Genomic DNA, 16,235 nt, shown 5'->3' with positions numbered 1-16,235 from the left:
GAGTTGACTGGTGGAAGTGGAGTTTTGACAGGAGGATCCCAATTATTACTCTAGTAGGGATGGGAAGGGGGAGGCATGAGAGCAGAAATGCTGGAAATAGCACAGTGTTCAAGAACCAACTAACTGACTGGTCCTCTTGCTTTTCTTGAACCGTAACCCTATCATTGAATTTCCCAAATTGTCAGTGATCTCTGAAGAGCCATCTCCCATGGCTTCTAACCTTTTGATCATTTAATCCCACACAACTTGATTCTGCTACCTTTCCAAAATCAACAAACAGGACAGTCCTGTTGGATCCATTGTTTCAGCCTATCCTTGCCACATGGGATTCATTTCCTGTTGATTGGAGTCTTTTCTTCTTTCCCTGTCCAATTATCTTCCCACTTATAGATGATTATTACACAATTGTCCACTTTAATACTTTCCACCCTCTACTCACATTGTCTTCAGCAGCTTTGCTTCCCATTTCCAGCCCTCACTGACCTTTTATAGCTTGTCTCTGAATCTAGATTTCCTTTCTCTGATTCCAGTGTCCATATATATATTTACCATAATATTCAATATTTACTATATGCTTCCTAACTCCCACAGATAATTTGACTACACTCCTCCCCAAATACACCATGCTTCCTTTAAGGACTGTATTATATTTATGCAAGCTCTCATTCTTCATCACATCTGATGTGCAGTCCAAAGGTGTGTAGGTCAGGTGAATTGGCTATGCTAAATTGGCCGTAGTGTTAGGTGCATTAGTCAGAGGGAAATGGGACTGGGTGGGTTACTCTTCAGAGGGTCGGTGTGGACTTGTTGGGCCAAAGGGCCTGTTTCCACACTGTGGGTAATCTAATCTAATCTAATCTCATCTGCAAATGCAACACTTCTTGATGTGTCCCTTTGCTCAGTTAAGTATTCCCCTCTGCAGTGCTCATTAATGTTTCCCCATGGTTATTCCTTGTCATCTGCTTCAACACTCACTTCTTATCCTTTTTTCCAGGCTGATGATAGAATTCCCTTTGTCCTTACCTCCTTTACCAGCAACTTTCACATTGAGCAGATCATTTGTCATTATTCCCTCCATGACCAAGCAGCATTTTCTTGCACCTTTCATCATTCAAAGGAAATTATTCTGTCTGCAACACCCTGTCCATCACTCTCTCACTGTCTGTTCCCACACCATCTTCCCATTGCAAGCACCGAGATATAACAGCCGTCCTTTCACCACTTCCTTCACATTCTTTAGGGTCCAAATTATTCCCTTGAGGCGAAGCAGGAATTTACGTATGCATCTGTCAATACAGTATTATGCATTTGTGTTCAAGATAAGTTCCCCTCTACATTGGGTGATAAATGGTAACTTGTGTTGTTCTGTGGAACATTGCCACTCAGGTTATAAGCAGGAATCTAAGTTTTAGGCCATTATAATTTACTGGCCCATTCCCACTCTGATTTTGTTGGCCTGTTCTAATAAAACTGAGTGGAAGTTCAAGGGTCAGCACCTTGTCTTTTGATTAAGCACCTTAATAGCTTTCTGGAGACAACACTATATTCAACATTTTTGGGCCATAACTACTGCTCAATTTTGGTTTTGGCACTGCTGATGCTTCTGCTGTTGTCATAGAAACATGAAAACAGGAACAGGAGTAGGCCATTCAGCCCTTTGAATCTGTTTACTGTTTGATGTGATCATGACTACTCATCCAACTCAGTATTCTGTTCCAGCACTCTTTTATCCCTTTAACTCTAAGAACTACATCCATCTATTTCTTCAAAATATTCAACGTTTTGGCCTCAAACAAAATGATTACAGCCTATACTATTACTGCAATCCACCTCTTTTATTTTTCACTTAGTTTAACTCAACATGATAAAATCATATCATGTTGAGAACAAAGCTGCCTCAGGCTCATTAATGAGACTTGAGTGTAACATGCACTGGTGAGGGGTAGCCAGCCCAGCTTCAGTCAGACAACTGGATGTGGTCTTCTCTGAACTCTGACCTCAGGGTCCTGCTTCTGCAATGGTTGTTTTTAGGTTATGCTGCTGATGTCTTCAAAGCACTTATTTTTACATGTTTTCTCTTAAAAGTTGCAGAAATTCTCCTGCCCAGAACCATTGTGACAATAAGATTATCCATCTAAGGGTCATATTGATTAGACTGTGTCATTGCCCTCCCTTTTGTCTTTAATTCACTAGCTTTGATAACCACGAAGATCAAGCAGTTATTTTGGGGGCCCATATCACCAGATTCCTCATAATGAATAACACCTGGTTCTGCCTTGCACAGTTGGTTTTCCCACTTTTTCCCACCATCCTTGTAGAAACTCAGCTGTTAACCATTCTGGTACAGTGTATGAATTAAGATGCAGCCAAACAGCTACACCTATATGCTTACTGTCAGTAACTGGTGTACAAGGACACATTGGCCTTACTGCATCACCCCTTTTTCCAATGTATCGCCATTCCCATAATAACCTTCCTGCTACCAAAGTGGATGACCTCCCATTTTTCCATATTTTCATCAACAATTTCATTTGCTCTCACTCTCAACTTGTCCAAATCCTTCTGAATCATCTCTGCATCTCTTTTAACAATTCACCCTTCCACCTAGAATTGTGTGGTCTGAAAATTACATTTTGTGTCCCCATCTAAATTCTTCATATATATTGTGAATAGCTAGGATCCGTTCACAGATCCCTATGGTTCCCCACTAATCACGGTCTACTTCTCAGAAAAAGACCAGTTTATTCCTACTTTTTGTTTCCTGTCTGCCAGTCAGTTCTCTATCCATCTCAGTACACTATACCTAGTTCCATGTGTTTTAATTTGACATGCTAATCTCTTAAATGAGACTTTATCGAGCACTTTAAAACAGTCCAAGTCAACTGCATTCATTGGCTTTCCTTTATAACTATTAGTTACACCCTTGCAAAGTTCCAGTAGATTTGTCAAGCATGGTTGCCTTTGATAAATTCATAGTGGCTTTGTCCAATCCTGTCACTGTTTTCCAATTGCTCTTTTTTAATGGATTTTAATATTTGGCTCCTACTGATGTCAGGTCAACCTGTCTGTAATTCCCTGTTTTCTCTCTACCACCTTTTCTAAATATGGGGTTACATTTGCTGCCAAGGGAACTGATCCAGAATCTGTACAATCTTGAAAGATTAGTGGGCGGCACGGTGGCACAGTGGTTAGCACTGCAGCCTCACAGCGCCAGAGACCCGGGTTCAATTCCCGCCTCAGGCGACTGACTGTGTGGAGTTTGCACATTCTCCCCGTGACTGCGTGGGTTTCCTCCGGGTGCTCCGGTTTCCTCCCACAATCCAAAAATGTGCAGGTTAGGTGAATTGGCCACGCTAAATTGCCCGTAGTGTTAGGTAAGGGGTAAATGTAGGAGAATGAGTCTGGGTGGGTTACGCTTCGGCGGGTCGGTGTGGACTTGTTGGGCCGAAGGGCCTGTTTCCACACTGTAGGTAATCTAATCACTAATGCATTCACTATTTCGAGGACCACTTCCTTAAGTACTTTGGGCCCTGAGGATTTGTTGGCCTTTAACAACATCAATTTCCCCAACACAGTTTCTCTACCAGAGTCATAGAGATGTACAGCATGGAACCAGACCCTTCGGTTCAACTCGTCCATGCCAACTAGATATCCCAACCCAATGTAGTCCCACCTGCCAGCACCTAGCCCATATCCCTCCAATGCCTTCCTGTTCATATACCCATCCTCATGCCTTTTAAATGTTGCATTGTACTAGCCTCCATCACTTCCTCTGGCAGCTCATTCCATACACGTACCACCTTCAGCATGAAAAAGTTGCCCCTCGGGTCTCTTTTATATCTTTCCCCTCTCACCCGAAACCTATGTCCTGTAGTTCTGGATTCCCCCACCCCAGGAAGAGACTTTGTCGATTTATCCTATCCGTGCCCCTCATAATTTTATAAACCTCCATAAGGTCACCCCATAGCTTCCGACGCTCCAGGGAAAACAGCCCCAGCCTATTCAACCTCTCCCTCAAGCTCAAATTCTCCAACACTGGCAACATCCTTGTAAATCTTTTTTGAACCCTTTCAAGTTTCACAACATCTTTCTGGGAGGAAGGAAATCAGAACTGCACGTAATATTCAAAAGTCAATGTCCTGTACAGCCTCAACTTGACCTCCCAACTCCTGTACTCAATACTCTGACCAATAAAGGAAAGCATACCAAACACCACCTTCACTATCCTATCTACCTGTGACTTCACTTTCAAGGAGCTATGAACCTTCACTCCATGGTTTTGTTGTCCAGCAACACTCACTAGGACCTTACCATTAAATGTATAAATCCTGCTAAGATTTGCTTCCCAAAACACAGCACCTCGCATTTATCTAAATTAAACTCCATCTGTCACTTCTCAGCCCATTGGTCCATCTGGTCAAGATCCTGTTGTAATCTGAGGTAACCTTCTTCGCTGTCCACTATACCTCCAATTTTGGTGTCATCTGCAAACTTACTAACTATACCTCTTATGCTCACATCCAAATCATTTATATAAATGACAAAAAGTAGTGGACCCAGTACCGCTCCTTGTGGCACTCCACTGGTCACAGGCCTCCAGTCTGAAAAAAAACCCCCCACCACCACCCTTTCTTCTACCTTTGAGCCAGTTCTGTATCCAAATGGCTAGTTCTCCTTGTATTCCATGAAATGTAACCTTGCTAACCAGTCTCCCATGGGGAATCTTGTTGAACGCCTTACTGAAGTCTATATAGATCACGCCCAACACTCTGCCCTCATCAATCCTCTTTGTTACTTCTTCAAAAAACTCAATCAAGTTTGTGAGACATGATTTCCCATGCACAAAGCCATGTTGGCTATCCCGAATCAGGCCTTGCCTTTCCAAATACATGTACATCCTGTCCCTCAGGATTCCCTCCAACAACTTGTCCACCACTGATGTCAGGCTCACTGGTCCTTAGTTCCCTGGGTTGTCCTTACTACCCTTCTTAAACAGTGGCACTACGTTAACCAACCTCCAATCTTCTGGCACCTCACCTGTGACTATCGATGATCTAAATATCTCAGCAAGGGGCCCAGCAATCACTTCCCTAACTTCCCACAGAGTCCTGGGGATTTATCCACTTTCATGCATTTCAAGACATCCAGCACTTCTTCCTCTGTAATATGGACATTTTTCAAGATGTCACCATCTATTTTCCTACATTCCAAATCTTCCATGCCCCTTTCCACAGTAAACACTGTTGCAAAATACTTGTTTATTATCTCCCCCATCTCCTGTGGCTCCACACAAAGGTTGCCTTGCTGATGTTTGAGGGGCCATGTTTTCTCCCTGGTTACTCTTTTGTCCTTAATGTGTTTGTGTAAAAACCCTTTGGATTCTCTTTAACTCTTTTTGCCAAAGCTATCTCATGATCCCTTTTTGCCCTCCTGATTTCCCTCTTCAGTATACTCCTACTGCCTTTCGACTCTTCTAAGGATTCATTCGATCTATCTTTCCTATACCTGACATATGCTACCTTCTTTTTCTTAACCAAACCCTCAATTTCTTTTGTCATCCAGCATTCCCTCTCCCTACCGCCTTTTCTTTCACCCTGACAGGAATATACTTTCTCTGGATACTCGTTATCTCATTTCTGAAGGATTCCTATTTTTCAGCCGTCCCTTTAACTGCGAGCATCTGCCTCCAATCAGCTTTTGAAAGTTCTTGCCTAATACCGTCAAAATTGGCCTTTCTCCAATTTAGAACTCCAACTTTTAGATCTGGTCTATCCTTTTCCATCACTATTTGAAAACTGATAGAATTATGGTCGCTGGCCCCAAAGTGCTCCCCCACTGACACCTCAATCACCTGCCCTGCCTTATTTCCCAAGAGTAGGTCAGGTTTTGCACCTTCTCTGGTAGGTACATATTGAATCATAAAACGTTCTTGTACACACTTAACAGAGTCCTCTCCAACTAAACCCTTAACACTATGGCAGTCCCAGTCTATGTTTGGAAAGTTAAAATCTCCTACCATAACCACCTTTATTATTCTTACAGATAGCTGAGATCTCCTGATAAATGTGTTTCTTGATTTCCCTCTGACTACTGGGGGGTCTATAATACAATCCCAACAAAGTGATCATCCCTTTCTTATTTCTCAGTTCAACCCAAATAACTTCCTTGGATGTATTTTCAGGAAATTCCTCCCTCAGTACAGCTGTAATGCTCTCCCTTATCAAAAATGCCACTCCCCCTCCTCTCTTGCCTCCCTTTCTGTCCTTCCTATAGTATTTGTATCCTGGAACAATAATCTGCCAGTCCTGTCCATCCCTGAGCCAGTTTCATGTTCCTAACCATACCCTGAGTTCATTTGCCTTCCCTGTTAGGCCTCTTGCATTGAAATAAATGCAGTTTAATTTATCAGTCCTACCTTGTTTTCTGGTTTGTCCCTGCCTGCCCTGACTGTTACACTCGCTTCTGCTCTCAACTGTACCAGTCTCAGATTGATCTCTTTCCTCACTATCTCCCTGGGTCCTACTCCCCCCCCCCCACTCCAAACCTTCCCAGTTTAAATCCTCCTGAGCAGCTCTAACAAATCTCTCTATCAGTATATTGGTCCCCTTTCAATTCAGGTGCAATCCGTCCTTCTTGAACAGGTCACTTCTACCCCACAAGAGATTCCAAATGATCCAAAAATATGAATCCTTCTCCCATACACCAGCTCTTCAGCCACACATTCATCTGCTCCAGCCTCCTATTCCTACCCTCACTAGCTCACAGCACTGGGAGTAATCCAGATATTCTTAATCTCAAAGACTTCCTTTTTAAATTCCGGCTTAACTCTCCATATTCTCCCTTCAGAATCCCATCCTTTTCCCATCCTATGTCATTGGTTCCAATGTGGACAATGACCTCCTGCTGGTCCCTCTTCCCCTTTAGAACATTCTACACCTTCTCTGAGATATCCTTGATCCTGGCACCGGGGAGACAACACACCATTCTGATCTTTCGCTGTTGGCCACAGAAACATCTGTCTGTACCTCGGTCGAGAGAATCCCCTAACACTGTTGATCTCTTGGAACAAGACGTACCCCTGATTGCGTTCGAGCCAGTCTCGATACCAGAAACTTGGCTGTTCCTGATACATTCTGCTGAGAATCCATCACCCTTACATTTTCCAAAGCAGCATACTTGTTTGAAATGGGGATAGCCACAGAAGACTCCTGTACTACCTGCCTACCTCTCTTACCTTTCCTGGAGTTAACCTATCAATGTGACTGTATCTGCAACTTTTCTCCCTATAACTGTCACCCATCACATTCCCTTGCTTTTGTAAATTCCTCATTGCCTCTAACTGTCTCTTTAACCGATCCATTCGATATAATAGGATTCTCAACCAATGGCATTTATTGCAGATATAATCCTCAGTGACAAGTAAACTCTCCCTAAGCTCCCACATCTGAAAAAAAGAGCATATCACTCTACTAAAGGCCATTTTTGCTTCTTTCAATCTACTGACGCAGAAAATAGCACTGTCTTATTCCTCTACGAAACACTGCTCCAGGCTAACTTAATACTTATAGCTTATATTTTTTAAGTTTAATCAAGAGACATATCTCAGTATAACATATAATCAAGATAGACCCCACTCTACTTACTACTGCAGACTTACTATAAGGCCATACTTAAATATTCACTTATCTGTTTCTGTGCTGTGACCTCTCCCACACAGGTTCCTCCAAGATTAGTTGTGAATTTCACTGTTCATTTTCCCAGATGCACTTTGATGTCCAGCGATACATGAATTAAAACAGCAAAGGCAGTAACTGTGCAGGCTCACTGCTGTGTCATTTAGCAGTGTGGGTTTCTTTCTTTCTTTCTCTCTCTCTCTCTCTCTCTCTCACCTGCACTGACATCACCATGTGCTTCCTTTGTCTGTTCCTCTCCTTTTTAAAAACTGCTGTTGTTTTGACTTTTTTTCCCTCCAAAGTTCCAAAACAATGCAACAGCATATAAAACAGTAATTGCTGCTCCTGGAACTTGAGGAAATCGCCTCCAACACCTAAAATATCTCAAATTAGCGGTCTGTTACTCCCAGTAATTTTTCCTGTCCTCTCTCTTGGATTACCCAGCATCCAATAATACTGATTTCCTTTCTTTTCTCCCTTGCACTAGACCATTTGCTCCTCATTATCTTTGAGATATTATTTGTGATTCTTTATGAAGATAAAACTTAATTCATCCTCCATCTCTTTGTTCGCCATTATAATTTCTCTTGTTTCTGACAGCAAGAGGCCTACATTTGTCTTCCCTAATCTTTTGCTCTTCACATATGCTTCAAAGCTTTTACAATCAGTTTGTATGCTCATATATTGCTCCTCTGGACCCATTCTGGTTCATTTATGTGTTGCATTTTCATCTGCTTTTGCATTTGCATCTCCTTCAGCATTTAATCATGAGTGCCACCATTTGTTCTGTCTCAAAGCTTTCCTTTCTTGATCTCCCATCTACTATCTCTGCCTCTTTACTTAAATCCTGTTACAACTCCACCTTGTCCCAGTTCTACTGATGGATCAAAAATCTGAAACATTAACTCTGTTTCTCTCGCTATGATTTTTTTCTTGACCAGCTGAGTATTTCCAGTTTGCATTTTAACTTTTCTTCAAAAAAAGTCAGGTTATGCCGTTGTGATAAATGTATTATTACTGTAACAGTGTTCATGCCTATTTTTGAAGCTGCCAGAAGAAATGATAACACTTTTCATGGCTGAAAGAGGAAATGTTAACTTGCTTTATCTTCCATCCTTCCATGTCATCATTATTGGAAAGGCCAGCATTTGTTGCTAATTCTGTATTGTTTTAGTTGGTAGGAATACTGTATCCCATACAGTTAATCCATATGAATGCCATTGTGGTCATCTTCAGTTTACCTACAGTCCACTTGTAAAGCAAATGAGTTTTGTTAAATAATTATTTACTAAGTAAGATATTTTCCATTTATTTATCAGTCTAATGTCACTGTATTTTATTGTTTCAGTAGCATTCAAACACATACTACAAATGCAAATGAACTTTTGCCTGGTCTGTCATGCCTGGTCTGGCATGCAGTATTCATGCCAGATTTATTCATTTTATGCTTTGATTGAAACCTGTGTGTAATGGCACATGTTACTATGAGATTTTGTCATAATATTGAAATCTCAAGGAGCATCACATTTCTGTAGACACGGGATTCAGTTTGAAATTTGTTGATGTGCAAATGCCTTTTGGTGCATTAAGACTTTTGTTCATTAGTTACCGTCAACAAAACATTAAAAAAAACCGTATTCACCTGGGAATAGAATGCTATTCCATGGTTGAAAGCAGATTTATTTAAATAATGAATTTCCAATTTCGGGTGTGGCACCAGATTTAAAGGCAAGTTTTGTTTTCCCCAGCAGAGAAGTCTGAATTCCCTCAACTTGTATCCTTGCGGTTAGCAATAGTGCAGTGGTTTAGTGCGAATGTGTTGCTGCTGAAATGGCAGCGGTATCACCTCATAGCATCAGGAACTGAAGTTGTCTAAAAGACACCTAGAGAACTAATGCAGTCCCATAATTTTTTTTTAAAAGTTGCCCAACTTTATAAGAATACTTTTAGTATGCGTATGTAAATTTGTCCATTTCCCACACCAGTCCTTATGAACTTGCATATTGCCATATTGGGGACTAGGTTGACATTCACCAAGAAGAGTTTGATTCACACAGTGTAATGAGGAGAGAGAATATATTTGTCAAGACTTAAATTGAATTCAAAACCATGATTTAGATTTGTTAAGACAGTTTCTTTTACACACTGCTCTGTCATGTTAATATTCTAAAAAGGACCTTGATTTCAAAATCCTGCTAATATATTTTAAATGTATTTGTACAATATAGAAACAAATTGAAAACAATTGGAGTTTTACAGAGGAGCTTTTGAAATTATCCTCAAATAACCAGGTATGTAAAATTGCTTATATCGAATATTTATTTTATAAAATCTAAATATCATTGTCAGAAATGTTCTTGTGCATTCTTTGATTTGTTGTTATGGCTTCAGGGAAATTGGTTTAAATACCGACTACTTCGTGTGTCTGTTTTTTTTCCCAATTAAATTGAGAAGGGCACTCAGGAGAACCCTGGAGGAAGTTCTGGCAATGACTGCCTTGTTTACCATGTATGTATTTGGAAGTGTGCAGAATCATGCAAGTATTTTCCATATCATGATTCCTTGTACATGTCACACTTGGTACAAACAAAATAGCTTTCATTAATAATTGTATATTATTGTTTCTTTCACACGGTCAAAAATCACTTCTCAAATGACATTACTTTTAAAGTGCTTGTAAGCATACCCAGAAGCTAATGTGTAAGCGAGATTCCCTGAACTGCCAGCAGATTACGCTAATAAAACTGTCATTAGTGATGTTGGTTTGCACTTTGGCTTCATTTAGCTTTTTCCTCTCAATACTTAAACTTTGTTTTAGATGATTCTCATACGTGACCCTTTGCTACAATTCCCTGAAGAAGGGCTCATGCCCGAAACGTCGATTCTCCTGCTCCTTGGATGCTGCCTGACCTGCTGCACTTTTCCAGCAACACATTTTCAGTTCGTATCTGTGTCTGTGCAGATTTCAGCATTATCCAATATCCCGGTGAAATCATTACTTCAGTCCCATGTTCCATTTGGTCTTTCTTATCTTTGGCAAGCTGCTTGTTTACAAACTGACATTGTTTTGAGTAACAAACATATTAAAAACACATATGAATGAAGGAATAGCATCAGAAACAGAACATAGATTTTTAGCATGTTAAATGCCTCCTTAATCATCACAACTAGTGGAATCTATTACAAAGTATGCACTCAGCACAGAAGCTTTATTACCTGATTGTTGGGAGTTCCAGCATATTAGTTATCTAATGCTAGACTGATAGTTGCTGTGGAAGGTAAGTGCTTGAATAACACAAAAATACCCTTTAGACACTGATATTTGAAGTTACTATGTATACAAGCTAAAATTTACATCCTAATATTGTAGACGTCCTGCTAACTGTAGTTCTTTGTTATTTATTGCAGACTTTCTCAATTAACTTGTTGACTTCTCACCTGGAATTAGATTTAGTTTTTAACATTCAGTGACTAATTGACAGATGATTAAACAGCTTTTGAGCAGAGTACGGATTGGTTGGAACTGGTCACAGTGAAATGTTCAGGGATTCTGTGTTTAAGTTGGCCCTTTTAGCACTGTTTTGCTTTAATGCTGCTAAGTCATTAGAACCAGAAGTTTTGTTGAATGTTACAAGGTTTGTGATAAGATTGTTTATTCCAGTACTTTATCTAATGCAAATGGTGCCATTTGGTGCAACCTGTCCCTCTGACAGATTTGAACCTGTCATCACCTTTTGAATTCCAGTGCAGCTCCGGTGCGTGGAACCTGCAGCAAGGAAACCCCAAGCACCAGTCCTCAGATCGCCCGCTGGAGTCACCTCCCACCTCTGGCCACACTGCAGCTACTTAGTGAGAGACAAAAAAACCCTGCAGATGCTGGAATCTAAGGTAGACAGGCAGGAGGCTGGAAAACACAGCAAGCCACGCATCACCGGGAGATGGAGAAGTCAATGTTTCCAGTGTAACCCTTCTTCAGGAGTGGGAGTGGGGATGAGGGGAGCTGCAGATAAAGTGGGAGTAGGCAAGGATTTTGGGTGGGGAAAGGGGCGGAGTGGTGAAGTGAACACAGGTAGAGGATACGACCTGGTTGGCCAATGGGAGGGATCATCTGGTCAGTAGCTGGAAGGAAGGGTCGGTCAGAGGAATGGAAGGGAGGGGGAGGGGCTGGAAAGGGTGTCGGGAATGAGAAAGGAGATTATTTGAAATTGGAGAGCTCAATATTGAGTCCTCTGGGCTGTAGGCTACCCAGGTGGGAGATAAGGTGCTGTTCTTCCAATTTGTGCTGATTCAATATGGCAATGGAGGAGGATGTGGACGGGCATGTAGGAGAGGGAATGGATGCTGCCTGGCTTCCTGTATTCTTCCAGCCTCCTACTTGTCGACACTGCAGCTACTATCTAACAGCATTCACCCCTCCCCACCCCTCAAAAGAACACAGGCCTTCACAGCCTTCACACCTACTGGGCCATGATGGAACAGATCCAGTTGAGCTCAGCTGCTCCATTTCCTTGATTCTTTTTGTCCACAGGGCATGGTCAGGACTCACCTTGGCTCCCCAGTCCTCTTCCCCTCCAAAGCGGCCATTACAACTATGGGGCTGCCATGGTAGATGCCAGCCCACAACAATGCTAAGGTTACCCTACCAGGTGCGAGCCTCTAAGAGAACTCCGGCAGCATTGGCTGCCATCACAGGGAGAGGGGAAGGAATACCAAGAAGCTCAGCTGTGACCAACACCACACCGGCCTGGCCTGGCCTGGCCACTGCTACAACCCTGCAGCCAGCCAATAGGAGCCGCCTGACCAGGCTATTGTCTGGCTTGACCCTGGAGGTGGTAGCATTCAATGAGCAGGATGCTGCAGACCCTCAGAAATAGTGTCTCCAGGCACCGACCTGAAACAAGTGATGGCCCCAGCAAACAACGCGGAGCTCGATGAGCAAAGGCCTCCCAGTGCAAACCTCTGGCGTGCTCCCCTCATATACTGAGAGTTCGCTACCGGAAATATCGTGGGTGTAATATTACATTTTTCTTTCATATCTTAAAGTTTATTTTAATTAATAGGTTTTTCACTTACCAATGTAGGAATTTAGACAATTGAAGTAGAAATAATCTGTTATTTTGATTTGAAGGTTACAGGTATAGTGTTTTAAATCCGGTGCGCGATGGTGGCAGAGTAACAGAGCTGTGTGTGGATTCTTGCCCATTCACTCCCAGCTGCTTTCCTTCTTTGTTTTGCTTTTGCTTGGGCTCTTTCCTTTTGCTTTATTTTCTTCTCTTCTGATTTTGTTTGCTTCTTCTCTATGGCGGGCTGTTTCAGCAGCACCTGCCTGGCAGTGAGAGGGCCCACATGGAGGAGAGGACGTGTCTTGTTCACAGCAGTAGCAAGGACGATTTCCTGACAATAGGAGGCCAGCCGGTGGTGAGGTCTATGCCAGAGACAGCAAGGTCATTCTGCAGGTGTTCTGGGGCCGCCGCTGGCAGCAGCACAGCTCCTTCAGTGATCAGGGATGGCAGCACCAACAGAAGTGGACTCTTCCAAGATGGCGGCACCAGCAAGGCGACATCTGCAGCCGAAGTGGGATTCATGGCACGGTGTTGGCCTGGCCTGCCAGCAGAGCCAGGGGCTCTTGGTTTCAGGGCGAGTGTGGGTTCAGCAGCATCAGTAAAGTGGGTCCATTGGTTAAGAGCTGATGCCTAAAGTGGGGCAACCTCTACATTGGTGGGTCTGGTGCAGGCAGCAATGAGGAAGAAGATATCTCCCTTGAGCCCAGGTATTGTGTTGTTCTGTCTCAGTACTTTTACTACTTTATTTTTCCAATTTACTTCTGTAATATTTACTTCTTTACTTTTCTCTGTTTTTCTTATTTCCTAAGAATTTGATCTTAAGTATCTATACCTAGGTACAAAGGCACCTAAAAACAGAAAAACAGGTGCCTTTGTACCTAAGATGGTGCTATAATGCGGTGACTGCAAACTTTTCACTGTACTCATTTGAATACATGTGACAATAAAACTATTCACATGCACATTCATTAATTTTTTTCTTCTAATATAGACTGTATGGAAGATAACTTCATGTATTGATTCCAATGTCTTTTCACTTAAAGTCATGATTTTCAGGAATGTAACCCTGATGTGGGCTAGCTTTTTATTGCAAATTCGTGGTCAGTTGTTCCATTTTGTATTTTGAGCATTTCCCTACTTTGGTTTAGATTTTCTGTGTTTGCGATTTTCCTGTCTGTTTGGTAGTCATACTAGGTTTGCAGCTTCAAAATGTTCTGAAGCTGAGTCAGTCACTCTCAGTGTGTTCAGTTCAACTGCTTAATTATGTGTGGTTTTCCGATTAAATGTTTAATGTAATTTTAATATGTTGGACATGGGTGGCTGCTTACCACCATCTTCTCCTGGGCAAGTAGGGATGAGCAATAAATGCTGGTGGAGCAAGTGACATCCATATTCTTGGAGTGAATTTGAAATAAGCTGTGGTGGGAATGCAATTATTCTGTTTATTGAGCATTTTCATTGAGTGATACGCATTTAAACATTATTTTGAAGGCTTTGGATGCTGATGTGAGGGTGAGAACAAGTCTAATTAATTAACACCACTTTTATGCATTGCAAGTATGTATAACAAGTGTCTATTAACACTGTACTAAATATTGACATCGCAGCGGCTTTTGATAGAAGCATTATGAAAGAAATTATGGCACTGAGCCATTTAAAGTGATGTCAATTTAAGTGACCAAAGCATTAGACAAAAATGTCAGCTTTAAGGAGTATCGTAAAGGACGAAAGTGAGGTGGAGAAATGGAGAGGTATAGGGAGAATATTCCAGAGTTAGAAAACTCTCACAATAGGGTGGCCAGCAGTAGATCGGTTAAAATCAGGGATAAGAAGTCAGAGCTAGAGGATTCCTTAAATCTTTGAGGGTTGAAGGGCCAGGGGAGATGACAGAGGTAGGGAAGAGCAAGGTTGTGAAGGAATTTGAAAACAAGGATAGAAATGATCAATTCAAAATCAGACTTAACTGAAAGCGAGTGCCGGGCAGGAATGCCAAGGCTAATAGCTAAATGGGATGATGCGAGTAATGACACAGAGCAGAGTTTTGGGTGACCTCAGGTTTGCAGAATATATCATGTGGGAGATGAGTTGGAGTGCATTGGAACAGCCAAGTACAAAAGTAAAATAGAGGTGACTGAGGATTTCAGTTTGCAAATGAACTGAGACCAGGTCAAAATCAGATAATGTTATGCAAGTTGAATTAGTGATAGACTGCATATGAGACCAGGAGCTTATCTTGGGGCTAAACACATGACCATAAGACCATAAGACATAGGAGTGGAAGTAAGGCCATTCGGCCCATCGAGTCCACTCCGCCATTCAATCATGGCTGATGCGCATTTCAGCTCCACTTACCAGCGTTCTCCCCGTAGCCCTTAATTCCTCTAGACAACAAGAATCTATCAATCTCGGCCTTGAAGACATTTAGCGTCCCGGCTTCCACTGCACTCCGTGGCAATGAATTCCACAGGCCCACCACTCTCTGGCTGAAGAAATGTCTCCGCATTTCTGTTCTGAAATGACCCCCTCTAATTCTAAGGCTGTGTCCACGGGTCCTAGTCTCCTCGTCTAACGGAAACAATTTCCTAGCATCCACCTTTTCCAAGCCATGTATTATTTTGTACGTCTATATTCAATCTCCCCTTAATCTTCTAAACTCCAAAGAATACAATCCCAGTATCCTCAGCCGTACCTCATATGTTAGACCTGTCATTCCAGGGATCATCCGTGTGAATCGCCGCTGGACACGTTCCAGTGCCAGTATGTCCTTCCTGAGGTGTGGGGACCAAAACTGGACACAGTACTCCAAATGGGGCCTAACCAGAGCTTTACAAAGTCTTAGTAGTACATCTCTGCTTTTATATTCCAACCCTCTTGAGATAAGAGACAACATTGCATTCGCTTTCTTAATCACGGACTCAACCTGCATGTTTACCTTTAGAAAATCCTCGACTAGCACTCCCAGATCCCTTTGTGCTTTGGCTTGATTAATTTTCTCACCATTTAGAAAGCTTTTATTCTTTTTGCCAAAGTGCAAGAACTCGTACTTGCTCACGTTAAATTCCATCAGCCAAATCCTGGACCACTCTCCCAACCTGTCAAGATCCTTCTGCAGCCTCCCCACTTCCTCAGTACTACCTGCCTGTCCACCTAACTTCGTACCATCGGCAAACTTCGCTAGAATGCCCCCGGTTCCCTCATACAAATCATTAATATATAATGCGAACAGCTGTGACCCCAGCACCGAACCCTGCGGGACACCACTCGTCACCGGCTGCCATTCTGAAAAAGAACCTTTTATCCCAACTCTCTGCCTTCTGTTAGACAGCCAATCCCCACTCCATCCCAGCAGCTCACCTCGAACACCATGGGCCCCCACCTTGCTCAGCAGCCTCCCGTGTGGCACCTTATCAAAGGCCTTTTGAAAGTCTAGATAGACCACATCCACTGGGTTTCCCTGGTCTAACCTACTTGTTACCTCTTCAAAAAATTCCAACAGGCT

The 16,235-nt window shown here is 42.3% G+C and overlaps 1 protein-coding gene across 2 annotated transcripts in view; it reads left to right on the top strand.

Moving 5' to 3' along the window:
- The window catches only part of mms22l (MMS22-like, DNA repair protein), a 162,506-nt gene that overhangs the window by 37,883 nt on the left and 108,388 nt on the right, over positions 1 to 16,235 (top strand). For both annotated transcript variants that reach the window (XM_043685425.1, XM_043685419.1), the window contains exon 11: positions 9,902 to 9,964. In XM_043685425.1, coding sequence (XP_043541360.1) covers positions 9,902 to 9,964 — 63 coding nt within the window. The remainder of the gene's footprint in view (positions 1 to 9,901; positions 9,965 to 16,235) is intronic.

This window comes from Chiloscyllium plagiosum, chromosome 3 (genome assembly GCF_004010195.1).
Source record: "Chiloscyllium plagiosum isolate BGI_BamShark_2017 chromosome 3, ASM401019v2, whole genome shotgun sequence".
NCBI classification, from domain to species: domain Eukaryota; kingdom Metazoa; phylum Chordata; class Chondrichthyes; order Orectolobiformes; family Hemiscylliidae; genus Chiloscyllium; species Chiloscyllium plagiosum.
This window is presented reverse-complemented; position numbering and strand designations above follow the sequence as displayed.